Here is a 25,660-nt window from a genome sequence, read left to right as displayed (position 1 = left end):
TATTACAAATATATATAACATATATATCAAAAATAAGTATATATCAAATATATATACATAAATATACATAGCACATCTTCTTTATCCATTCATTTATTGATAGACGCTTAAGCTGCTTCCATAATTTAGCTATTGTAAATAATGATGCAATAAGCATAGGGTTGTGTATATCTCTCCGAATTAGTAGTTTTGTATTCTTTGGGTAAATACCTGATAGTACAATTGCTTGATCAGGGTAGTTCTATTTTTAGCTTTTTGAGGAATCTCCATACTGTTTTCCACAGTGGCTGTACCAGTTTGCATTCCCACCAGCACTGTAAGAGGGTTCCTCTATCTCTGCATCCTTGCCAACATCTGTTGTTTTCTGTGTTGTTAATTTCAGCCATTCTGACAGGTGTGAGGTGACATCTTATTGTAGTTTTGACTCGTTTTTCCCCAATGACGTGTGATGTTGAACATCCTTTCATGTGTCTGTTTGCCATCTGGATGTTTTCTTTGGAAAAATGTCTGTTCATATCGTCTGCCCATTTCTTACCTGGATTATTTGTTTTTGGGGTGTTGAGTTTCATAAGTTCTTTATAGATTTTGGATACCAACCCTTTATCAGATATGTCATTTGCAAATATGTTCTCTCATTCCAAAGGTTGCTTTTTAGTTTTGTTGATTGTTTCCTTTGCTGTGCAGAAGGAGTCCCAATAGTTCACTTTTGCTTTTGTTTCCCTTGCCTCTGGAGACATGTCTAGTAAGAAGTTGCTGTGGCTGAGGTTGAAGATGTTGCTGCCTGTGTTCTCCAGGATTTTGATAGTTTTCTGTTTCACATTTAGACATTTCCCATTTTGAATTTATTTTTGTGTATGGTATAAGGAAGTGATTGAGTTTCATTCTTCTGCATGTTGCTGTCCATTTTCTCAGCAACATTTGTTGGAAGACTGTCTTTTCCCCATTGGATAGTCTTTCCTGCTCTGTCTAAGAATAGTTGTGGGTCAATTTCTGGGTTTTCTATCTTGTTTCATTGATGATATATGTCTATTGTTGTGCCAGTACCATACTATTTTGATGCCTACAGCTTGGTAATATAACTTGAAGTCTGGAATTGTGATGCCCCCAGCTTTGCTTTTTTTTTTTTTTTTAAGATTGTTTTGGCTATTTGGGGCCTTTTGTGTTCTATGCATATTTTAGGATTGTTTGTGCTAGCTGTGTGAAAAATGCAGATAGTATTTTGATAGGGATTTCATTAAAAGTGTAGATTGCATTAGGTAGTATAGACATTTTAACAACAGTGGTTCTTCTAATCCATGAGCATTGGAATGCCTTTCTATTTTTTTCACACTATAAACATTTTCAAATGCAGGATTCATAAATGTGAGATTAGGAACATCTGTTTTAAATGTAATAATTGCATAATAACTTAAGGATTAAATCAAGAATAAGGAAATCACTGAGGAAACAGCAGCAATATAGTTGATAGAAAGTAGAATGTAAATATTTTAATATGAAATCATGATAAACTGTGGTCAGAAGGGATAGAATTTCTTAGTGACTGTGTGTGATAATGGATTTAATACATAATTTGTTAGGCACAGAATGACTTCAAGTGCTGGCTTGGAAACAACCCAAATATAAAATTAAAAGACAAAATCCCCAATAAAGCAAAATTACTAACAAATTTAATAGACTCTCTAACTCACTAGAGTACTACAATATTTTGTACAAGGTAGAAAATGATTATAATGATGATCCAGTGGAATATTGTTTCTCCAGAAAAGGAGGTACATAGTAAGGCAGACAGTTGGATCACCATAATCTATACATAGTTTTAAGGCTATATAACACAGGGATTATCTTTTGATTTTGTAAAGCTTTTTTTTTTTTTTTTAATCTGTGTGCTTAGATCTCTGTAAAATGCATGGGAACCCAAGAAATTTCCTAATTGGCTCTTGGTTAAATGATATATTATTTTGTGATTTGTAAGGAAATAGCTTTCAGTTAGAGAATTTGTTCATTAAATGTGGGGTAAAGAAATCCTTCAAGATGTCCAATGAATGGCTCCTTTAAGACTGTTAAATTTTGAAGCACACTGAGAAGTCACAGGATTCATACAAATATTATTATGTGGAAAACCAATAGAATTTCTTGAGAAATCATGTTTTTTTGGGGGGCACCAACTAACAGACTTATTTTCCTGGGTTAGTTAACAAGGATAATGGAAATATACATATATAATTTTTATGTATATGTGATTACATGTATAATTATATATATGACAAATTCTGTTTCAAATGTCAAAGCACTGTTATTTTCTATGTATGAAAGATTATATATGTACATACATATAAACACACACATACATGTACACACTTACACATATATTCCCACCTTTCAGGAAAAGAGGGGCATTAAGTCAAAACATGTTTATCAACAAGAGCAGATTGAGAATGAGCAGATGCCCTTGGTCACGAGACACTTGTCTTTGCTGTCATGCTTATTTTACCTGGTGCCATTCCACTTGGTCCATAGTAACTTATTGAGAGGCAGATCCCATTTTCTAAGGTGGCAGAAAAAGATCCAAACTTGCTGACAACTTTATCCTCTGTATCTGATACTTCTAAAAGACAAATTCAAATCAAGGACATTTCTATTTTATTAAAAAGAATTGTAAGCAAAACAGTGCAAAGTAGAAACCATGTAAATAAAAACATAGGTACAATTAATTAAATTATTGATATATGCATATACCAATGAATTATTATGAAATCATTAGAAAAGTTTGTTTTGGGGGCACCTGGGTGGCTCAGTGGTTGGCTCAGGTCGTGATTCTGGGGTCCTGGGATCGAGTCCTGCATCAGGCTCCCCTTGAGGAGAGGATCACCTCTGCCTATGTCTCTGTCTCTCTCTCTCTGTGTCTCTCAGGAATACATAAATAAAATCTTTTTTTAAAAAAAGGTTTTTTTCAAAGAATATTTAATGAATAGGAAAATGTTCATGGTGATAAAGTAAGAAATATACAATATACAATACGGTTACTGGTGGTAGAATTAGGGGCAAATGTAATCATATTTAATATTCTTATATTCCTGATTTTTTATAAAAAAAATATTCTTATATCAAGCAAAACAAAGAAAAGTAATTTAAAAATTTCTGTTTTAAGTTCTTGGGTACGTTCAAACTTGTCAAACATTGTGTTCTTAAGTTTGGAAAATACTAACCATAACTGAATTAATTTATTAGTAAGATTTAGTTATATGTCTTATAACTAATTTGAGTTTAAAACATAGTATTAACTGACTCTTCTCCTTTTGCTGGTATAACCCATGTCACATTGGACAGGAAGCATTTAGTTTCCTCAGGGGATGTTTCCTGGAGATGTTAAGTAGTGTTATCAGTTAGTTTCATGGTGTATAATCAATGGACATCTACCTGCAAGTAGCAAGTAGAGACTATCAAGACCAAATGTAGGATTTTTCTCTTGTCTTTACAGCCTAAGAAATTTGATACCATGGGAAGGACTAAGTGATTGAGCACAGAAGGAAACCTCAGCATTTGTAGTGAATATTGGAGAAAAGCTAAAACTTGAGTAGAAATCAATTAATGAGGCCCTGAGTCCTAGAGACAGCACTTGGTACACATTGTGTAAAAGAAAATTCAGGCCAGAATGCACATTGCAAACTCAATGTTGCTACACAAAGGTAGCCAGCTATATAAACTCTGTATGACAACTGGAATCAAAAGCTGGGCCTCCAGAGGGGCAAATCAAAGTAGACAGCCCACCATACATGTGCTGTGTATGCAGTGGAGGTACACGTTACCTTAGGGAAAATGTATATAAGTAGAATGGCAAAACACTTCCCCAACCTTCTGGAAAAATTACATATGCTTAGTGCAAGAGACGCATGTGTGTTGCTGTCAGAGGGATGGGTCTGACGCATTGATGAAGTATTAACCTCCACTGACACAGAGATGCAGCTGCTTACCTGTTTCAAGATTCTGCTCTTCCTCTCTTTCTTCTTTCACATCTTCTGAAGAATAATCCTCTTCTTTTTTTTCCTTTTTCACAATTTTCTTAGGGTCTCTTAAATGAATTATAAAAGTGTGCTTGTCCTTTTTCACTGTCACTTTGATAAAAGTTGGCCCTGGGGAAAATCATAGGATAGAGGATGGGCTGATGGTGACACTCCATTCAGGTCCTTGACAAGACATCTAAATAATGCGGCACAGAATATAAGTCAGGGAATGGAAACACCTACCAACATCATTGATTTACAAAAAGATGCCTAAAGGAATAAAGTGACAGTGGAATCCCAGAAATAAATGGCATGTTTTCAGGAATATGTTTGCAGATTTTCTAATCAAATTATAGAAGAGGAAATACATTGGCTGAGGCTAATGTACACCTATACTCAACTTGATGATTAATCCCATTAGTTAGTAGATGTGAAAGGGATTTACAGCTTATAAAGAATCACATCAACATTAACTATAGTAGTTGTTATTGTTAGTACCAACAAATAAGATTTTTTTGAAAGGCACATTCCCTCTTCTAGTGTTCTGATTCATTTTTTTGTCTCCTTTCTCAGCTTTTTTCTTCTTTTTTTTATCCAGCTTATTCTTTTCAACCTTGATTGAGCTATCTTCTGTCAAAATTGATAGGATTAAGATGAAAATACTGTATTTACTGTGACCTACCTGAAACTGACAAACATATGCATAAACAAATCTCAAAAGAGCAAGGAATGGTTATGAAAAATAGGGCACAGCATTATAAAACTGAAGTCCAGTAGTTTTCTCAGTTATGTGATTCTGAGTTCCATTTTTAATTACTACTAATTGTACCCTGTGCCCAAGGACGATATTCAAAATATCAAATATTAAAACATATGATAATGTAAATAAATATATATACCTATATATTAATAGCAATCCCTGTCATGTTTTAAATAAACAACAGTATATAATAAAATGGTGTGACATTTAATGTAAGTTGCACCACTAACCTTTGTTTAAATAATTTGAATAACATTCAGGCCTTTTTATTCTAAAAATTGTTGGTGTGATATTTTGTTCAATATGGCAGTGACTACCTATGATGCTTCCAGTTGAGCCATGATTTCACATAGGTAACAGCATCTAACTTTTGCAATGACTTCCTTGTTAAATTGATAGATATTAAATGACTAGAAAGAAAGAAGGAGAGAGGGATAGAGAGAGGGAGGCAAGGAGGGGAGAATGATAGGGAGTGAGAAGGGGTAAGGCTGGTGTCAGGCAGAGTGTGGGGGTAAGAGAAGCCCGTGTTGCCCCTTGCCAGGGGGCATAACCTTGTGGACATTAAACAGGGTCCTGCTCAAATTCCCTCCACATTGACCTCTGCACAGCTCTCAGAGAAAATAAGGTATCAAATAAAGCTCAGGTTTTCGAATCCACCTGAGAGATCTTTAAAAAGATACACAGTGGAAAGATCAGCCCTGCAAGATGTCCCTGATAGGTTCCCTAGAGCCCAGATCTGCTTGTTGGGAAGAACTGTGCATTTTCTTTAGAGGTTATTTCCAGACTGGGTCCTCCTCAGTGCATCCGTTAGACTCCTCTCCCACTCAAAGACTTCTGAATCCAGAGGCAACTTCTCTGTAGCTGAAATAACCGGACCTCAACAGCAGACCCCTATGCTCTGTGCTCTAGAGCCCCAACCAGAAATTTGCTCTACACTCACAGTATGTGCTTGGTTTCTGAGTAACACTATGTGTTGTAATTAATATTGCTAGTTAACTATTTGCTCATTGTAGTGACTACTATAATATTTCCCAATTGTATAAAAATATTTTAAGATTTTTAGAACGGGAATGTTCATAACAGTGTGTCCCAGCTAACCTCTCAGCTGGCCTGTGCCCTGCAGTCAATTGTAACAGAAGAATGTGAGGTCTGAAAGTGCTAAATATGGCACATAATGAACCATAGTGGGCACATTACCATTCTCCCTTATCACCCCCAAGGGTACAAGGCCCCAAAATGATCTGAAATGGGTTAGTATCTTCCAAGCTGTTGACCAGCTGGTTTTAAAATGTACCTTTTTTAAATGTTGTCTTCTCAACTTCAATCTGCCCTCCATCTGAAGGATACAGATAAGAATTTGTTCCTGAGATTTGGATGGGTATATCTCCCATATTGTATCCACGAAACTAGAAGGGAAAACATCATGTTTTGTTTTGTTTTTATAAATTTATTTTTATTGGTGTTCAATTTGCCAACATATAGAATAACACCCAGTGCTCATCCCGTCAAGTGCCCACCTCAGTGCCTGTCACCCAGTCACCCCCACCCCCCCGCCCACCTCCCCTTCCACCACCCCTAGTTCACTTCCCAGAGTTAGGAGTCTCTCATGTTCTGTCTCCCTCCCTGATATTTCCCACTCATTTTTCCTCCTTTCCCCTTTATACCCTTTCACTATTTTTTATATTCCCCAAATGTTTTGAATGTGGAACTGTAATTGACAAAAATAAATTCACCAATGTGAGCCAATTAAAGTTGCTATAAGCTTAATTTCTTCCAAATGAATGTCTGTCACTTTGTAGACTCAGAGTACATTGTCCATATTATCTTTAGCATCTTCTGTGATGTTACAAGGGCAAAATTAAAGGAGGTCCATGATTTTAAAATCTGTTCACCCTTACAGCTAGTGCAAATCAAATCACTGTATTATTGAAAAGCAGTGGGAGAAGACATCAATATCTCTTTCATTGGCTGTTAATTTTCTGTGTAAAGTGAACTGATATATTGAGGAATATTGACACTTTATACTTTTTTTCTTGACACTTAATATGGTAAAGATTTTTTTTAAGTGTTGCAAATAGAGCTCCAAGTAATTGTGATGCATGCTAACACTCAAGAATGAACTTAGCATAGCAGCTACAATGGACATAGGCTGTTACATTTCTGTCCATCTCTTTCCCATTAGGTTCTCCTCATAAGACTGCTTGAGGGACAGGCCGGCAAAGGGAAGGTTTTACCAAATCCCACAAGAAAAATACGTGGGTGCCTACTCTGCAAGACCTGTCATCTGAGACAAATAGAGCCAAACTTTGTGTTCACTTTGACCTTTCACAGTTGCTTATTTACATTAACCTAAATGAATGCTTTTGTGTCAAATCTCCACTTTCTGGCCCTTAGTAACCTAGTTTCATGGCACTCAAGAAAAACTGGCCTGAGGGTATTACTATCTTGGTGACTGGCTACAAAGAAGGTCCTAGGTATTGGAGGGTGGAGTATGGGTCTGAATCATCTATGCTAGAAGAAATTCCAAGGCCTTCTGACATGTCAGTGAAGATTGGGAACCTTGTGTTTCCGCAGAAGCTTGTTTCTCCCAAAACAACTAGTAAGGAAGCTTTTTAGAACACAGATTTTACCGGATAAACAATCTCAGGTTCTGGTTCCAGGAGAGGTTCCTCTGTTACTTCTGGAATTCTCATTTGTTCTTCTTTAGATTTCTCCTTGAAAAACGATTTTTTCTTCAAAGCCCTACTGTCTTCTTTCTCTACCTTTTCCTTTCCTTTCTTTTTACTAGCTTCCTTACTTTTCTTTTCTGCTTTTTTTTCTTCCCGTAAGCGCTCTTCTTCTGCTAATCGATCTTGTTCTTCTTTCCATGCCTGTAAACACATTAAAAAAAAAAATTAACAGGATTTTGAAACAAATTAGATCCCTTTCAGGTTCATCTTGGAGAATATTTCACATGCTTTCTGAAAGTAGTATCTTTGACAATTTAAGATACTGAGCTAGAAACCTTGGAGTTACCTTTGATTCTCTTCTCTCACCCAACTTCTGTGTACCACACCCTGCCAAAAAGCTTTTTAGAGATTTCTTTACTCAGCTTCCTCTTTCACCTTCTGTTGCAATTCTCCTTAATTCAGGTCTCATCTTTATCTGAACTATTACATTAGCCTCTTAGCTGGTCTCTCTTAATTGCTTCCTATTCTTTTCTACATGAGTCCAATCCCCAATTTAGGTCCTGAACATGGTTAATCAGCAATATGGTGGATCAGATGTTCATAGAAACATTCCTGGCAAAAAGTATTTCAAAAATGATAGGTAAAATTATAATGCGTAACAAAGCTGGCAACAAATTAAAAGATACAAGAAAGCACTAATCCAGTAAGAAACATGAGCCCTGAGGACAGAAGTTTCCGAGGGCTATCTGCCCATTCTTGACAGCCTAGAACTGGAGTTTTAATGGGTTGCAGGGACTAGAGCAATAACCTGAGAGATCAGATCAGAGACCTCTGAATAGAGAAGGTATTTTTAAAAATGACACCTTTGTTGGGTGAACTAAAAAATATCTTTCCTTATAGAGGAAAACCATGAATGCTAGCTTGCCTCCTTAGCATTGTGTTAAAGGTGAGGAGGGGTAGGGGGAGTCTCCCCTGAGAACTAACCACAAGCCTATATTAACATATATTTGTGGCCAAATAGACATCACCTTAAAAATGTATTCTAAAAACATCATGGGTGGATATAAGTTCACAAATTAAAATCACAAGACATGAGGAAGTAAGCCAAAAGCAAGAATCTGAAGAGGACACATACTATGAAGACATCTCTGCAAAGACTGGAGATATTGGAATTATCAAATAGAGGATATAAAATAAGTATTTTAATCTGCTTAATCTTTAATTTGCCCAAAGAGAAAGAAGTAACCAAAGTATAAATAGGAAACAAGAAAGTATCAAAAATAAGAAGGTGAATAGGGGAAAGGAGGGAAAAAAAAGATGAAATCTGAGAGGGAGACAAACCATAAGAGACTCTTAACTATAGGAAACAAACTGAGGGTTGCTGGAGGGGAGGTGGGTGGAAGGATGGGGTAATTGGGTGATGGGCATCAAGGAGAGCACTTGAAGTAATGGGCACTGGGTGTTATATGCATATGATGAATCACTAAATTCTACCTCTGAAACTAACAATGCACTATATGCTAATTAATTGAATTTAAAGAAAACAAACAAATAAGAAGATGAATTTGAAAGCTCTCTTGGAAATGGTATAAAACTTTAGAAAAGGCAGCATTTTTTAAAAAAGATTTTATTTATTTATTTGACACAGAGAGAGAGAGAACACAAGCAAGGAGAACAGCAGGCAGAGGGAGAGGGAGAAGCAGGCTCCCCACTGAGCAGGGAGCCCTGGGATCATGAGCTGAGCCAAAGGCAGGTGCTTAACCAACTGAGCCACCCAGATGCCCCAGAAAAGACAGTATTTGAATAGATAATTGCCAAGCCATTTCCAAAGTTGATGAAAGACATGGATCCTAACATCTGGTAAAGTCAATGAGTTAAAAGCAAGAAGTAACAGTGATGTGCTGATTTCAAAATAACTCAGTCAAAGAAAGACAAATACTATATGATTTCACTCATATGTGGAATTTAAGAAAGAAAACTGATGAACATAGGGGAAGGAAAGGAAAAATAAAATAAAAAATAAGATGAAATGAGAGAGGGAGGCAAACCATAAAAGACTCTTAACTACAGAGAACAAACTGAGGGCTGCAGGAGGGGAGGTGGATGGAAGGATGGGGTAAATGGATGATAAGCATTAAGGAGGGCATTTGAAAGTAATGAGCATTGGGTGTTGTATGCAACTGATGAACACTGAATTCTACCTCTGAAACTATAATACAGTATACGTTAATTAAATTGAATTTAAATTAAAAAAAAAAAACAAAAACGGTGGAGTGCTAGACCTAGCTCATGTTGACTTGAAAGAATTTACTGTTAAATTTTCCAGAATTTTATCAGCTGATTGTTAACCACAACCATTATTTGAAATTAAATTATATAAATGCACAAATAAAATATTAAAAACAAAGATATCAAATACTCAAAATTTAGCATCTTCTTTTTTTGTTTGTTTTAAAGATTTTATTTATTTATTCATGAGAGGCACAGAGAGAGGTGGAAACATGGGCAGACAGAGAAGCAGGTTCCTCACTAGAAGCCCCAAGCAGGACTTGATCCCAGGACCCTGGGATCATGGCCTGAGCCAAAGGCAGATGCTCAACCACTCAGCCACCCAGGTGCCCCATAACTTAGCATCTTCTTAATTATTTTATTACATTTCCCTATTATCTATGCTCTTGAGATTATTTATATCAACGGTATATATCATAGAAATACAATATAGTGGTGTGCTACTATATATTGCTTCTCATTCTGTATTCAGTGATGTCATATTGAGAGCCCAAATACAACCTTGATGACAGTATTTACACTACACTTATCAGCAAATGCTACAAATCAGGGACCAACGAACAGTTGGTTATCTAAACTTATGAAAGTGACAGAGAAAATGTTAATAATGCAGATGAAATTTAAAAGTGTTATGTTTGGAGCTGTTACATTATAACTAGTACAGAAAATTGAGGAAATATTCTAGTATTTAAAAATGATCTGATTCAGCAAAGAAGTTGCTCATGTTGCTGGTGAATGAGACCTATTCCCTTGTCCATTTTTGTCATACTTGTTCATGTCAATGAAAACACCAATCAACATTCATATTGGAATGGCAGTTGTTTGTTGATTATATCATAGGTTGGCTAAGGATACAAGGGCTTACTAAAAATCAGTGAAAGCATTTTATGAGGATCAACTGGCTAAATGGAATTTGCAACAAAAAGTTGTATATGTTTTATTGTTTGTAAGTTGGGTGCTCTACCTACAACGTTATCTGTAAAATTAAGAATAAACTTATATAGATAGATGATATTTTTTTTTTCCTAGAGAGCTATTCCTAAACATTTGCTAGCACACCACTTTGTGTTTTCAAAGCAGCTGGAGAGAAAAGGTAAACTGTCTATAAAGAAGTGACAAATTAGGTCAACAACTTATTAATAACCACCATGTCAACTAGGAATGGGATCAATACCTTGAGAGAAGTAAGAAGATATATATATAAAAAAATCAACTGATTATTTTATAAATGAACACTATGTTTAGTGAATAAGGGTAAAATAAAGCCATTTCTTGGCTAAGTAAAAACTGAGGTTTAATAACAACAAACCCTTACTAACAAGAAGTTTTAAAGGAAACACTCTCAAAATATAAAAAGTGAGAAGAAATGCATGACAAAACAAATAATGTGAGGCTAAAGCTAAATAACATTGACTATGTAAAGCCCTGACAATAATAATGTTTAATTTGTTGGAACAAGAAAAATCAAGATAAAACTTAGAAGTTGGGAGAGGAGAAGCAGATTTTAAATAATATTAATAACTCCTTGTATTATTCTAGAAGAAAGAAAAGATATTTTATTAAGTTTAGACTTCATTAAATTATGTGTACAAATTGAATTTCTAGAACAACCACTAGTAGAAATAGAATGTATACATTCTAAACTTCTCCTGTCAAGAGCCAGATAGTTAATATTTTAGACTTTTTGGGTCAAGAAGCAAAATCAAGGACATTATGTAGGTACTTATGTAGCAAGTGAGGAAAGTAAATTCTGCATATATTTTATTGACAAATCATTGAGTATAATTTCTTTTGTAATATCAGTCTACTAATAAAAAAAAATTTTTTTTTGTGGAAGGATAAGATTCCACTTAATTAGGGTTAAAATTTGTGTTCCCATCACTAACTGACTGGAAATGAAAAGACAAAATAAATTCAATATAAAATTAAGTAAGAAATGAGGAAAAAAGGATCATAAAAAAGGCAGGAAAATAGAAACTACATCAGCTGAAGAAATATGTACAAACTACATCAACTGAAGAAATTCCAAATATATAATTAATCAGAATAAATATAAATGGATTCAACTTTCCTGCTAAAAGAAAGATAATCAGATATGATCTCTTAAAAAATCTAGTTTATAGTCCCTGTTTACAAGAGACATACTTAAAATATAAACACACAGACAGGTGAAAAATAAAGAGATATAATTTGCCAGTCAAATGCTATCTGAAAGAAAGCTCTTATCCCTTTGTTTTTCTATATTAATTTTAGAATCAGTTTTCCAAGGCTCATGACAACTCTATTGGGATTTTTTTAAGAGTAATGTTGAGTTTATATTTCATTTCCTAAATTGAATGTTTTCATCCATGACCATGGTATATTTTCTCACTTATTTAAGTGTTAAATGGCCTCAATAATATGCTGTAATTTTCTCCATAAAGATTTTGCTTGTCTCTTTTTTTTTTTTTTTGGCATCTTACAGTTTGCGTTGCTTTTGTGAATGGTACTTCTTTTCTTTTTTTTTTTTAACTTATTTTTTATTGGTGTTCAATTTGCCAACATATAGAATAAGACCCAGTGCTCATCCCATCAAGTGCCTCCCTCAGTGCCCATCACCCAGTCACCCCCACCACCTGCCCACCTCCCTTTCTACTATCCCTTGTTCATTTCCCAGAATTAGGAGTCTCTCATGTTCTGTCTCCCTTTCTGATATTTCCCGCTCATTTTTCTCCTTTTCCCTTTATTCCCTTTCACTATTTTTTATATTCCCCTAATGAATGAGACCATATAATGTTTGTCCTTCTCCGATTGACTTATTTCACTCAGCATAATACCCTCCAGTTCCATCCACGTTGAAGCAAATGGTGGGTATTTGTCATTTCTAATGGCTGAGTAATATTCCATTGTATACATAGACCACAGCTTCTTTATCCATTCATCTGCCGATGGACACCGAGGCTCCTTCCACAGTGTGGCTATTGTGGACATTGCTGCTATAAACATCGGGGTGCAGGTGTCCCAGTGTTTCACTGCATCTGTATCTTTGGGGTAAATCCCAGCAGTGCAATTGCTGGGTGTAGGGCAGATCTATTTTTAACTCTTTGAGGAACCTCCACACAGTTTTCCAGAGTGGCTGCACCAGTTCATATTCCCACCAACAGTGCAAGAGGGTTCCCTTTTCTTCACATCCTCTCCAACATTTGTGGTTTCCTGCCTTGTTAATTTTCCCCATTCTCACTGGTGTGAGGTGGTATCTCATTGTGGTTTTGATTTGTATTTCTCTGATGGCAAGCGATGCGGAACATTTTCTTGTGTGCTTGTGGCCATGTCTATGTCTTCCTCTGTGAGATTTCTGTTCATGTCTTTTGCCCATTTCATGATTGGATTGTTTGTTTCTTTGGTGTTGAGTTTAATAAGTTCTTTATAGATCTTGGATACTAGTCCTTTCTCTGCTACGTCATTTGCAAACATCTTCTCCCATTCTGCAGGTTGTCTTTTAGTTTTGTTGACTGTTTCTTTTACTGTGCAAAAGCTTCTTATCTTGAGATGAAGTCCCAATAGCTCATTTTTGCTTTTGTTTCTCTTGCAAGAAAGGGGGTGCTGGGATGCAAGGCTGGTTCAACACTCGTAAAACAGTCAATGTGATTCATCATATCAGCAAGAGAAAAAACAAGAACCATATGATCCTCTCAATAGATGCAGAGAAAGCATTTGACAAAATACAGCATCCTTTCCTGATCAAAACTCTTCAGAGTGTAGGGAGAGAGGGAACATTCCTCAGCATCTTAAAAGCCATCTACGAAAAGCCCACAGCAAATATCATTCTCAATGGGGAAACACTGGGAGCCTTTCCCCTAAGATCAGGAACACAACAGGGATGTCCACTCTCACCACTACTATTCACCTTAGTACTAGAAGTCCTAGCCTCAGCAATCAGACAACAAAAAGAAATAAAAGGCAAATTGGCAAAGAAGAAGTCAAACTCTCCCTCTTCGCAGATGACATGATACTGTACATAGAAAACCCAGAAAACTCCACCCCAAGATTGCTAGAACTCATACAGCAATTTGGCCGTGTGGCAGGATACAAAATCAATGCCTAGAAATCAGTGGCATTTCTATACACTAACAATGAGACTGAAGAAAGAGAAATTAATGAGTCAATCCCATTTACAATTGCACCCAAAAGCATAAGATACCTAGGAATCAACCTAACCAAAGAGGTAAAGGATCTATACCCTAAAAACTACAGAACACTTCTGAAAGAAATGGAGGAAGACACAAAGAGATGGAAAAATATTCCATCATGGAATATTTTGGATTGGAATACATGGAATGCTCATGGATAGGAAGAATTAATATTGTGAATGTCAATGCTACCCAGGGCAATTTACACATTTAATGCAATCCCTATAAAATACCATGGACTTTCTTCAGATAGTTGGAACAAATCACCTTAAGATTTGTGTGGAATCAGAAAAGACCTGAATAGCCAGGGGAATATTTAGTTTTATTTATTTATTTATTTATTTATTTATTTATTTATTTATTTATTTATGATAGTCACAGAGAGAGAGAGAGAGAGAGGCAGAGACACAGGCAGAGGGAGAAGCAGGCTCCATGCACTGGGAGCCCGATGTGGGATTCGATTCCGGGTCTCCAGGATAGCGCCCTAGGCCGAAGGCAGGCGCCAAACCGCTGCGCCACCTAGGGATCGCCAGGGGAATATTTAAAAAGAAAACCATAGCTGGGGGCATCACAATGCTAGATTTCAGGTTGTACTACAAAGCTGTGGTCATCAAGACAGTGTGGTACTGACACAAAAACAGACAATGGAACAGAATAGAGAATCCAGAAGTGGACCCTTAACTTTATGGTCAACTAATATTCGACAAAGGAGGAAAGACTCTCCACTGGAAGAAAGACAGTCTCTTCAATAAATGGTGCTGGGAAAATTGGACATCCACATGCAGAAGAATGAAACTAGACCACTCTCTTTCACCATACACAAAGATAAACTCAAAATGGATGAAAGATCTAAATGTGAGACAAGATTCCATCAAAATCCTAGAGAAGAACACAGGCAACATCCTTTTTGAACTCGGCCACAGTAACTTCTTGCAAGATACATCCACGAAGGCAAGAGAAACAAAAGCAAAAATGAACTATTGGGACTTCATCAAGATAAGAAGCTTCTGCACAGCAAAAGAAACAGTCAATAAAACTAAAAAACAAACAGAATAGGAGAAGATATTTGCAAATGACGTATCAGATAAAGGGCTAGTTTCCAAGATCTATAAAGAACTTATTAAACTCAACAGCAAAGAAACAAACAATCCAATCATGAAATGGGCAAAAGACATGAACAGAAATCTCACAGAGGTACTTCTTTTCTATTACATTTTGTAATTAGTTATTGCTGTTGAATAGGAACTCCAATGACTTTTTTTCCGTGTTAATCTTGTATACAGCAACTCTGCCAAACTTCCTTAATTTATTTTAAAAACCAAACTAATCTTAATACTGATGCTTGTTAATAGCAACACAAAAGTCTATAGACTAATTTCATTTATCATGGACACAGAAATTCTAGATAAAATACTATCAGATCAAACCCAGTTATTTATTAAAATAACATATAATGAAAAAATGCTGTAATTCTTATTCTATGATGTACATAAGATGGCTCCAGAAGCTTATTGAAAATTAAAATTTCTAGATTCTACTCACAAAGCTGCAATTAAGATGGAATGAAGAGGGACCCTTGGGTGGCTCAGGGATTTAGCGCCTGCCTTCAGCCCAGGGTGTGATCCTGGAGTTCTGGGATCAAGCCCTACATCAGGCTCCCTGCATGCAGCCTGCTTTTCCCTCTGCCTGTGTCTCTGCCTCTCTCTCTCTCTCTCTGTGTCTCTCATGAATAAATAAATAAAATCTTAAAAAAAAAAAGATGGAATGAAGACATACGTATTTTAAGTCTCTCCCCAGAGACTATAATATATAATATATAATATATAATATATAATATATATATTATAATATATGCCATTATGTGGGATGAGGACTAAACTTTAGGAAATATCAAAGAGGAGTTTGATTTAGAAATGCAAAGATTTTTCATATTATTAAATAAATCTCCATAATTCAATATTATCAATAAAATAAAGGAGAAAAACCAAATAATTTTTTAAAAATTAATAAAATTAAGCAGCAACTAATAATAAACTTAATGATTTGCCATGTAATATTTTTACCATCAAGACCCAGAAGCCTGGAGGCTCACCAAGATTAGGCCACATTGTTTTGAGGTTTATTGCATAGTAATGGAGTGTGGAATTCAGCTCTTGCCTACTCCATATTTAAGCTTACAACAAAGTTATTGTAATTAAAATAGTATGGTGCTTGCAAAGGAATAATTAAATAGGCCGCTGAAACAGAATACAGCATTCAAAAATGGACCCCCCAAAAATGAATGAAGAGGGTTAAGAGGTACAAATTTCCAGTAATAAAATAAATAAGTCACAAAAATAAGAAATAAAAATAAATAAGTACCTAATATGTTATATAGTCAACATTCCAATTTAGTTGCATATGTAGGGGAGTGATTAATGTTACATTTAATTAAGTGGTACTAATAAAGTAACAGTCCATGCATGCAAAGAAAAAACTCCTTTAATTACAATATAAAAAATGAATTTCAGATAGATTTGATATCTGAATATAAAAAGTTTATCTATGAAAATATTCTAAGAGAGTACAAGAAAATTAACATATAATCAAGGTGAAATTAATCTGATAGAAGCCCTGAAACCATAAAAAGAATGACAGAATTTTTTTTTTTAAGATTTTATTTATTTATTTGGGGATCCCTGGGTGGCACAGCCGTTTAGCGCCTGCCGTTGGCCCAGGGCACAATCCTGGAGACCCCGGGGTCGAATCCCACATCGGGCTCCCGGTGTATGGAGCCTGCTTCTCCCTCTGCCTATGTCTCTGCCTCTCTCTCTCTCTCTCTCTCTCTGACTATCATAAATGAATAAAAAATAAAAAAAAAAGATTTTATTTATTTATTCAGGAGAGACACAGAGAGAGGCAGAGACATAGGCAGAGGGAGAAGCAGGCTCCCTGATGTGGGACTTGCGATCCTGAAGATCACGGTCTTGAGCCAAAGTCAGATGCTCAACCACTGAGCCACCCGGTGCCCCCAAGAATGACAGATTAAAAAAAATTTTTTTGGAGAAGCTATAACATACATACCAAACAGCATAAATCCTAATTGAATAGAAGAATGAATTACCACCAATTAAACACTCCCGTAACCACCACCAAGTCTAGAAGCCCTTCTTAAATTTCTTCCTAATCACTTCCCACCTCTACTGCCTCAAGGCAGCCATTATGCTAATCTGCAATACTTCAGCTTCGTTTTGCATGCTTTTAAGCTTTATGTAAATGAAGTCATACATAATGAATTCTTTTCACTCTCTCTTGTGTTCAACATGATGTTTGTGAGATTGATCCATATTTCTGTGTGTAGCTCTAGTGATTCATTCCCAGAGCTGTAGTTTTTCCTATGACTGAACCATTCTAGGCATTCCACTGTTGAATATATTTTTTAAAGATATTTATTTATTTATTTATTTATTTATTTATTTATTTATTTATTTATTTATTAGAGACAGAGAGAGACAGAGACATAGGCAGAGGGAGAAGCAGGCTCCCTGTGGGGAGCCCGATGTGGGACTCAATCCCAGGACTTGGAATCACAACCTGAGCCAAAGGCAGATGCTCAGCCACTGAACCACCCGGGCGCCCTCCACTGCTGAATATTTGAATTGTCTCTAGTTTAGGAGAATTAAAGATAATGCTGCAAGAACAACTTTGTCCATGTGTCTTGATGCACACATGCATACATTTCTACTAGGTATATACCTAGGAGTGGACTTGTTAGGTTAAAAAGAAATTGTATGCTTGATTTTTGTAGATATGTCCAGTTTTCCAGAGTGGAAGTGCCTACTTAATTTCAACCAGCAGTACATAAGAATTCACTTTGCTTCATATCCTTGCCAAAATGTGGTATTGTGCCTTTTAAATTTTGGCCAAAAATGACTGATTTGACTACATAAAAGTAAAATATTTCTGTATAAATAGAAACACAAATGACACTTATTAATAAGAAAACTTTAATACTTTACACATATCCAAATTATGGACTAATAATATTGCTATGAAAATAAGTTAGATCTCAGATATTATATGGTAGTGATAGTTATGATATGGTGCTACGCAAAAAAAGCTATGTGGCATACCAGTCTAAATCAAAACCAAACAAGTGAAGACCCTCTTTGTATTTGTGTATGCATGCATTTATGAGTATAGATCATGCTAAATTATTATTATTTCTTATTTTCAGGGGCTTGGGAGAGCCAAAGTAGTTTTGATTTATGATAAACCATAATTAATTTTGTAATTAAAAATTCCAATTAAAAATTGGAAACAAAAACCAAACACCTGCAGCAGAAACAGTATACTGATTATAAACAAGGCACTGCCTTGGATTTTGGTTATATAAAAATGAATCACGCAGGCCCTTAAAGGTTTATCATCTGAAGGAGGAGATAGCTCGGTGGAGAGACTGCCCTGTCATTGCAGGTTCAATTATTTCTGAAAGTTTAGCAAAAAAAGATCACTTCTGTTACACTACACAAGCTCTCTATCACACAATAAATCTGAATGTGTAATTACTCAGTGCCCTTTGTCTTTCCTTGCATTACCTTGAGAGAGCCTTCTAAAATGAAAGCAATCTTCTCTTTCTCTTTTTCCTTTTCTTTTTCTTGATCTGCTATCTCTGTTTTGCTCATTCCTTTGTTACCTATAACCAGAGAAAATGAAACTTCTTAGTAACTCTCTACAACAAAGTTTCATAGTAGGACCAAAGGTCTGGATTAAAGGGGACTTTAAAGGCTACCAAGTCCAACTCTCCATTCTTTCACCCCTCACTCTTTGATTGTCTCCAGAGTGGTTGTCTGACATGGAAGTGAGCTCCTCCAGAGATGAGGAAGGCACTGTCATGGGGGGAGGTAATACATTCCATTCTCATGCTGCCTTGAACTTGAACTTGAAACTTGTATTGCAGTTGCCTCTCTCTGCCTGGAGCTTTAACCTAATTAATCCTAGTTTAAACCCTTCAAAGACCACACAGAAGAAATCTAACTTATCCTTTCATATTGAAGCCCTCCTCTTGCCATTGTAGTCATTCTGTTTTGAAGATTTACAATCATCCTGACTCAAAAGCTCTCAAACCGAATGCAATACCTACCAAGTGTATTCCCATCCCAAACTGACCATTTTCTGCATTTCCCTAAACATCTAGATAGTAATTAAGCTTTCGATTCTGTTCAGAAGCAGAATAGAGAAAAGGCAGTCAACCCACAATTTTTCCTGGTTGTAAGCAAGTAATGGCCCTAGATGTTATTGTGAAAGGGTGGCCCTACATCCTTTTTATATAGTCTTGTCCGTCGTTCCAGGTTTTTAGTGCTGTCCTTTTGTGCCCCCATCAGGATGAAGGCCAAGCTAATAGGTTGATTATTATAACCATTTTAGTGGATGGTAACTAATTCATTACCAACGTGGCTAGTTTTTATTTTGGAATTAAGCCAAGCACTAATTCCTTTGGTGATTGACAGAAGTTGCAAAATCTTTGGAAAATAAATACCTTTGCTTCTTTATGAGAAATCATTCTCAACTTCTGCTATCAGAAATAATATTATTAACATGGAAACCTTCCCCTTTGCACGAACCTAGTGAGCTTTCTCTATTTTCCAGAGAACTTATCTCATTGCTTTACTTCTTTATCAAGTATCCTTCCTCTTTTTTTCACCCTTTTTCCCTTCCCCAACAGCATCAAAGCCATGGAAATTAACAAAAATAAACATAGGTAATATCCTACATCCTGTCAAGTGCCTGTCACAAGCTCCGAATAATTCATTTTCCTTTATTTTTAGATTCCTACCCTCCAGGTAGTCTTGGGACTCTCTGCTTGCTCTTCTAAGAAAGGTCTTGTTTTAATTTCACTTTTCGAATCTAAAAGTATTCAAATGGAGACATGCTGACTCTGAATTGCCTCATATTGGCAACAAATCTTAGATAGCTGAACTTATCTACCTTACCAAAATAAAGACATCTGGCATTCCCCTAACATCACATTTGATCTGCAGGACAGAGCAAATCTTCCAAATCTGGTGGAAAGTGGCATCAATATAGGACAAATATTCCATTATCTTATCATCAATCTCATCATATTTGGAACTCAGCTCTTCTATTTTTTAGAGAAGGCAAAGTGTCTCAGAAATTTGTAGGCAACCCCTTTTAATACTGAAGTATTCAGTCTTGGTTACATTAACAAATAGGAGGATGTCTTTGGACTTTACATGCAAGTTCATCCAGTTACTTACTTTTAGATTCTTTAACAGCATTGATTTTGCCAGAAGTGATTTTGCCACCAGCAGATTTCAATTCCAGCTCAGCCTTTGTCCTATTAATTTCCTCAGCCATTTTAGATTCCTGATATATGGCTTCTTCTTTTATGATCCAATCTTGAATGGATTTTGCCACAAGTTCCAAATAATTCCTAAAATAAAGTTTGAAAAAGAGCAAATGACAATTGAGTTACTATTAATTAAAATCAATCAATACTTAAGATACCAACTGTGCAAATGAACTTTTCAAAGATGAACTGATCCTAAATTGCCCATGTAACAAATGTAATAGATTCAGATAGATCCTAGATGTAATTTGTACAAAGTTTTCAAATACAAATACCCAGTGAGCATGTGAAAAGTGCCCAACTTTGTTCATAGTTAAAGACAATTTTAAAACGAGATGTTTCCACTCCAGTCAAGGATTAAAAAGTTTGATACTCTCAACACTTAGCTGGAGAGTAATACGATACAATCCCTTTTTAGAGTGATTTTATAGCATAATAGAAACTCTCTTAATTAATGACAGCTAACTGACTCACTGGATTAATTGAAATGCTCCAGTCTTGCTGTAAAACTTACTGGCCTGCAAATACACCCTAAATACTGTGCCTTATACTGCTTGTGCACTTATGCTCACACCAGCGAGTAGTTTGCTCACTGTGAGTCAGTCATGTTTGTTCCCAAATCCATTCATACTATTTAGTCTGATGATTGTACTTATTTTTAATGAAATCTTATGTATACTTACAGCATCTGAATGTCCCCAGAGAGTTGTTTCTGAGGAAATAAGTTGAAATATTTAGATTTGACAATCAAGATTAGTTACTGTCAAATTGTGTGAAAGTGAGGTCTAAGGCTTGAAAAATAAAGCTGGAGGGATTCTATACGCAGGTTGTTTCACAATTTTCTTTCATTCTTGATCCCTTTTAAAGAAATAAACTGAAAACTATAGTCTATGAGTTATGGGTACGCGGTATCTTCATTGGGAAGGGAAAGGACATCTCAGACTCAACCTGTTCCCAAACTAATTAATCTTCCTCTCCAAACTGCCCTGTGAGGCCTTTTGGTATCTTAGTTGTTGGCAAGTCTATACTCCTAGTTGATCAGCCCAAAGACCCTGAAGGCATCCTTATTTTCTCCCACTCCTTTTCCAATCAGTTGGGAGATCCAAATGATTTTTTAAAACACATTTAAAATATACTCAAAATCTAATCACTTCCCCTTTGCTTCACTGCTATCTTCTTGGTCTAAGCCACCATTACCCTTTGCTAGGATGGCTACTGTGGCCTCCCAACTGGTCTCCGTGTCCCTACCCTGGACCTGCTGTAGTCTATTTTCCACAGAGCCACTAGAGAGATTCTTTTTATTCTTTAGATTATGTCTCTCTCCAGTTTGGAACCTTTCATGAATCTGCCTTTCAAACAAAACCTAGAGTTCTTGCTATTTTTTTCATGATGAGGGAACACAGCCAAATCAGTATTCAAATGAGATGACAAAATAGAAATATTTCAGCATGCAAGGATTCAGGAATTCGCCAACCACAGATACTTTCTGAAAGAATTACTCACAAATGTACTCCAGCTGCATTGAAAAAATAAATCCAAGAAAGAAGACAACATGGGATATAAATAAAAGGGCTGAGGAAAAAAACAGTACAATTTGTAATTAAATGTAAAATAAATGTGTTACTTGTTTGTTATTAAAAATATTACTTAATAATTGGAAATAAAATTTCTAGACACTTTCAAAATGGGAGGTAGGTGATTGGTTGGGAGTAAGTAAAATGTTAAAAATTTTAACATTTTCTGTGAAATGATATTAGTACTCATTAACCCCAATTACGATACAAAATGTTTAAATATGTGATTTAAAAGGACAACTTCTAGAAGGATATAAATAGAATGTATAACTTTAAAAACATCACACAGTAAGAATGAACTAAAAATTCAATCTAACAAAAGGAAGAAAAGAGATTAATCTTAAAGTAGAAATATACTTATTAAATGGTTAAGAATGAGGCCAAAGACATTACTGATAAAGATAGAAGTGAACAGATTAATTCTTTAAAATACAAAGTTTTTGGGACGCCTGGGTGGCTCAGTCAGTTAAGTGTCTAACTCTTGATTTCAGCTCAGGTCATGATCTCAGGGAAATGAGATTGAGCCTACTACCCCCCATTCTTCCACCCCTCCCCTCAGTTGGCTCTGTGCTGAGTGTAGGGCCTGCTTAAGATTCACAAATCAAAATGATGCAGAAAAATAAAAGAATGGCAGATGGCTGACTAGGAAGCCAGAAAAAGTCCAGATTCTTGATGACTTTGGTGAGTAGCTGTACTATCCCTGAGATGCTGTTCAATTCCAAATTTCTCACTAGAGAAGAAAAAGAATTCCTTATTAATAAGTTTAACCACTGTAGGTGCAATTCCTAGTTGACCTGAAAAATGACTGAGAAAGTTATATCAGTAAATTTTTATATAAAAGATACTGTTCCAAAATACTAATATCAAAGCTGGTGAAATTCAAGGTCCAGGGCATTAAAGGGAACAAGACGTTTTATCATGTTGGTAAAACTTACAATGCGTTAAAAAGGATACTTCTAAAAATACAGATTCAAAAATAAGTTTAAATATACACACATATAGACACAGTACACATGAAAAACTAACAGAAGAAATAGCCAAAATTATAATAATAAAGACAGACCTTAATTTATCTCTCTCAGGAATGGACATTCATCACAAAAATATGTTTCAATTTTATTCTAATAGACATCTAAAATCCAAATGTCATGCACGAGGTTGTAGAACAATGTAAATTACCAAAAGTAATTGAAGAAGAAATAGAAATTCTGAATAGAAGATAAACCTTAGAAGAACTGCAGAAGTTGTAGATAATCTGTTCCTCATCCTTTCACACTATCATCTCTCACTGGGCCTGGTCATCCAGCCCCTAGGCAGGTGAGTAGCTCTATCTCTAAATGGTTTTCCATGTAAAGTGTTCCTAACCTTCCCAAAATAATGTACTATATGATGTAAGCTTCTGTATATTGAGCAAAGGATTAGCATACGACCTGTTTCCCCAGTTATTCTGTACATCCATTCTCTGTATCTTTCTGTATCCTTTTAAAATAAAACAAAGCTGTATAAAATAATCAATACTGGTTATACATCAACCAGCAGTGAAAAAAATAATGAGGTATTCTCATCATTAATGAGAAGAGAGAACAAAACTTTAAGATTATGAAGAAATAATGAAGGAGCTTGGAAGAAAAAAAATCACTGATTCCTAGACATCTATTTGCTGAGCTGCTGTGTTGATATGTCACTCAGTTGCCCTACTTTTGAGTCTTCCTCAAATTAAGTGGAGTTATCCCAAATCAGCATGCAGCATGTCATGTTTTATAGTTCCTACTTGAAATATTTCAGAGGTAGTTGTATTAGAGCCCAAACAAATCAACTATAAGGCAATAATATCCTCACTAGACTTAACTGATCCAGGAATGATGCCTGTCATCAGAGCAGTATAGCTTTGATGCTTATTACAGTGCCTGGTACACCTCAGATGTTCAACTGGATAAACTAAATTGAAGGGGTTTTTTTTTGTTGTTGTTGTTTGTTTGTTTTGTTTTTAGGATTCTTTTTTTTTTTTTTTTTAAGATTTTATTTATTCATTTGAAAGGGAGAGGAAGAAGCAGACTCCCCGGTGAGCAGACAACCAGACATGAGCCTCTATCCCAGAACTCTGAGATCCTGGCTAGCATTCTTAAGTAACAAAAATATAATTAGTGATCATGTTTTCAAAATCAGCTTACATTTTATAGCATTTTCCAATAAAGTATGATCACACATTGCTTAGTACATGCTGCAAGCTTCTTTGGCTGTATAACTCTCATAAAAATTTGTAAGGAATATTAGTCAGGGTTCTCCAGAGAAATAGAACCAATAAGATGTGTAGAGAGAGAAAGAAAAAAATATTTATTATGCAGAATTGGCTCACACAATTTTAGAGGCTGAGAAATACTAAGATCTACAAACACAAAGCTGAGAGTCAGGAGAGCCAATGATGTATTATATTCTAATCAGAACTCTTTAGAGTTGTTTTCTAGTTATACTTCCTAGGTTATGTAATTATGTGTGTGTTTGTGGTCTGTGTGTGTGTTCACTTTCTCAGCCCCATGATTCTTACTCCTGCATTCTTGATTTATTTGTAGGGACTTTAATTTAAGCACAGCAGGGTTCAATAAGCCAATTGAAGGTTTTTTTTTTTTTTTTTTTTGACTTGAACTACCTTGCTTAGGCTAAGTAGCTAAGTAACCAACGAGCTAACTAAACTAAGATAGCTATTAACTAAACTGTCTGAGTTGGTTACCTGAATCCAACGTTGGAGTGAAGAGCAATGTTCCAATGTTCACAATGCAGACGTTGTGTATTCATTGGATTATGAAAGACTAAAAGTAGAGAGTTGTCCTGGGTATGGTAATAAGAATCAATCCACCTGTATTGCTGACTGGCTTCTTGCAGAACCTAAAATCAAAATATTTGCATTGTGTTCCCGCCTCCCCCCCCCCCCCAGGAGAAGGCTCTCCTGCTAGGGCATATCTCAGCTTAGCAGGAGACCCTCTTTTTATTTCCACACTGTTAGTCTCACTGGTGAGAATGTAAGTGGTAGATTTTTTTGGAGCTGAATTCAGCAACTCTTATAGAAAAACAGATACTAGTTTCCAGGCATACAGGCATCTGCTCAAGTGTTTTTAATTTATTAAGGCTGGGAGATAATAATTAAGTCAAGCAGCTATTTAACATTTTGCATGCCTTCATATAGATCATTTCATTTTAAAATCCCCAGATAAATAGGTACAATTATTTTTCCCACTTCAAAATACTAAAATCCTCATTTTTCAGTGTAAATTGGAGCTGAGAGAGGATGAGAGATTTGCCTAACAACAGAGTTCATAGGTTCCAGGGTCAGGGCTTAATGCCAGTCTAAGTGTCACCATTTCACACTCTGAAGAGTGCTTTCTACTACACCATGCTGTAGTATAGAGGAATGAGGTGAGTAGTCTTTCTCATAATACTGTTTCCACATGCCTTCTAACCCTGGCCTTTCCCAAAACATTCCACCCTCAGCATGACTTGGAATTGCAGCTACCAACAGAGGGGTAGAGAGGGCAGGCACACTTGTATCCTGCTTCCATTTCACTGCTAATCAACATAAGGAAACATGTTCACAGGGTAATAAATTAGATAGCTGTGGGTTGTTTTTGTTTTTGTTTTAACATCAATCTTACGTAGGAATTTTCAGTTCTCTACTGTTTGGGTGATCTGACAGCATGGAATTGCATATTATGTTAGGAAAGAACTGTTTTACTTTTGCTTCCAATTTTACACTGGTAGTATTACCAAAATAATGTGTTTACTTCCCCAATCTACTCCCCTGTATGAGAGTCTTTATAGAGTGGCATTTAAACTATTACATCTGTTCCCTGAGAA

General features: G+C 35.8%; 1 protein-coding gene across 4 annotated transcripts in view; it reads right to left on the bottom strand.

The window, feature by feature from the left end:
* Positions 1-25,660, bottom strand: part of SPAG17 (sperm associated antigen 17) — a 219,259-nt gene that overhangs the window by 86,219 nt on the left and 107,380 nt on the right. For all 4 annotated transcript variants that reach the window (XM_077842670.1, XM_077842669.1, XM_077842673.1 and 1 more), the window contains 7 exons: positions 24,540-24,694; positions 20,146-20,321; positions 18,466-18,563; positions 7,392-7,631; positions 6,056-6,167; positions 3,972-4,130; positions 2,492-2,605 (listed from right to left, as the gene is read on the bottom strand). In XM_077842670.1, coding sequence (XP_077698796.1) covers positions 2,492-2,605; positions 3,972-4,130; positions 6,056-6,167; positions 7,392-7,631; positions 18,466-18,563; positions 20,146-20,321; positions 24,540-24,694 — 1,054 coding nt within the window. The remainder of the gene's footprint in view (positions 1-2,491; positions 2,606-3,971; positions 4,131-6,055; positions 6,168-7,391; positions 7,632-18,465; positions 18,564-20,145; positions 20,322-24,539; positions 24,695-25,660) is intronic.

This window comes from Canis aureus, chromosome 12 (assembly GCF_053574225.1).
Source record: "Canis aureus isolate CA01 chromosome 12, VMU_Caureus_v.1.0, whole genome shotgun sequence".
In the NCBI taxonomy this organism is placed as follows: domain Eukaryota; kingdom Metazoa; phylum Chordata; class Mammalia; order Carnivora; family Canidae; genus Canis; species Canis aureus.
This window is presented reverse-complemented; position numbering and strand designations above follow the sequence as displayed.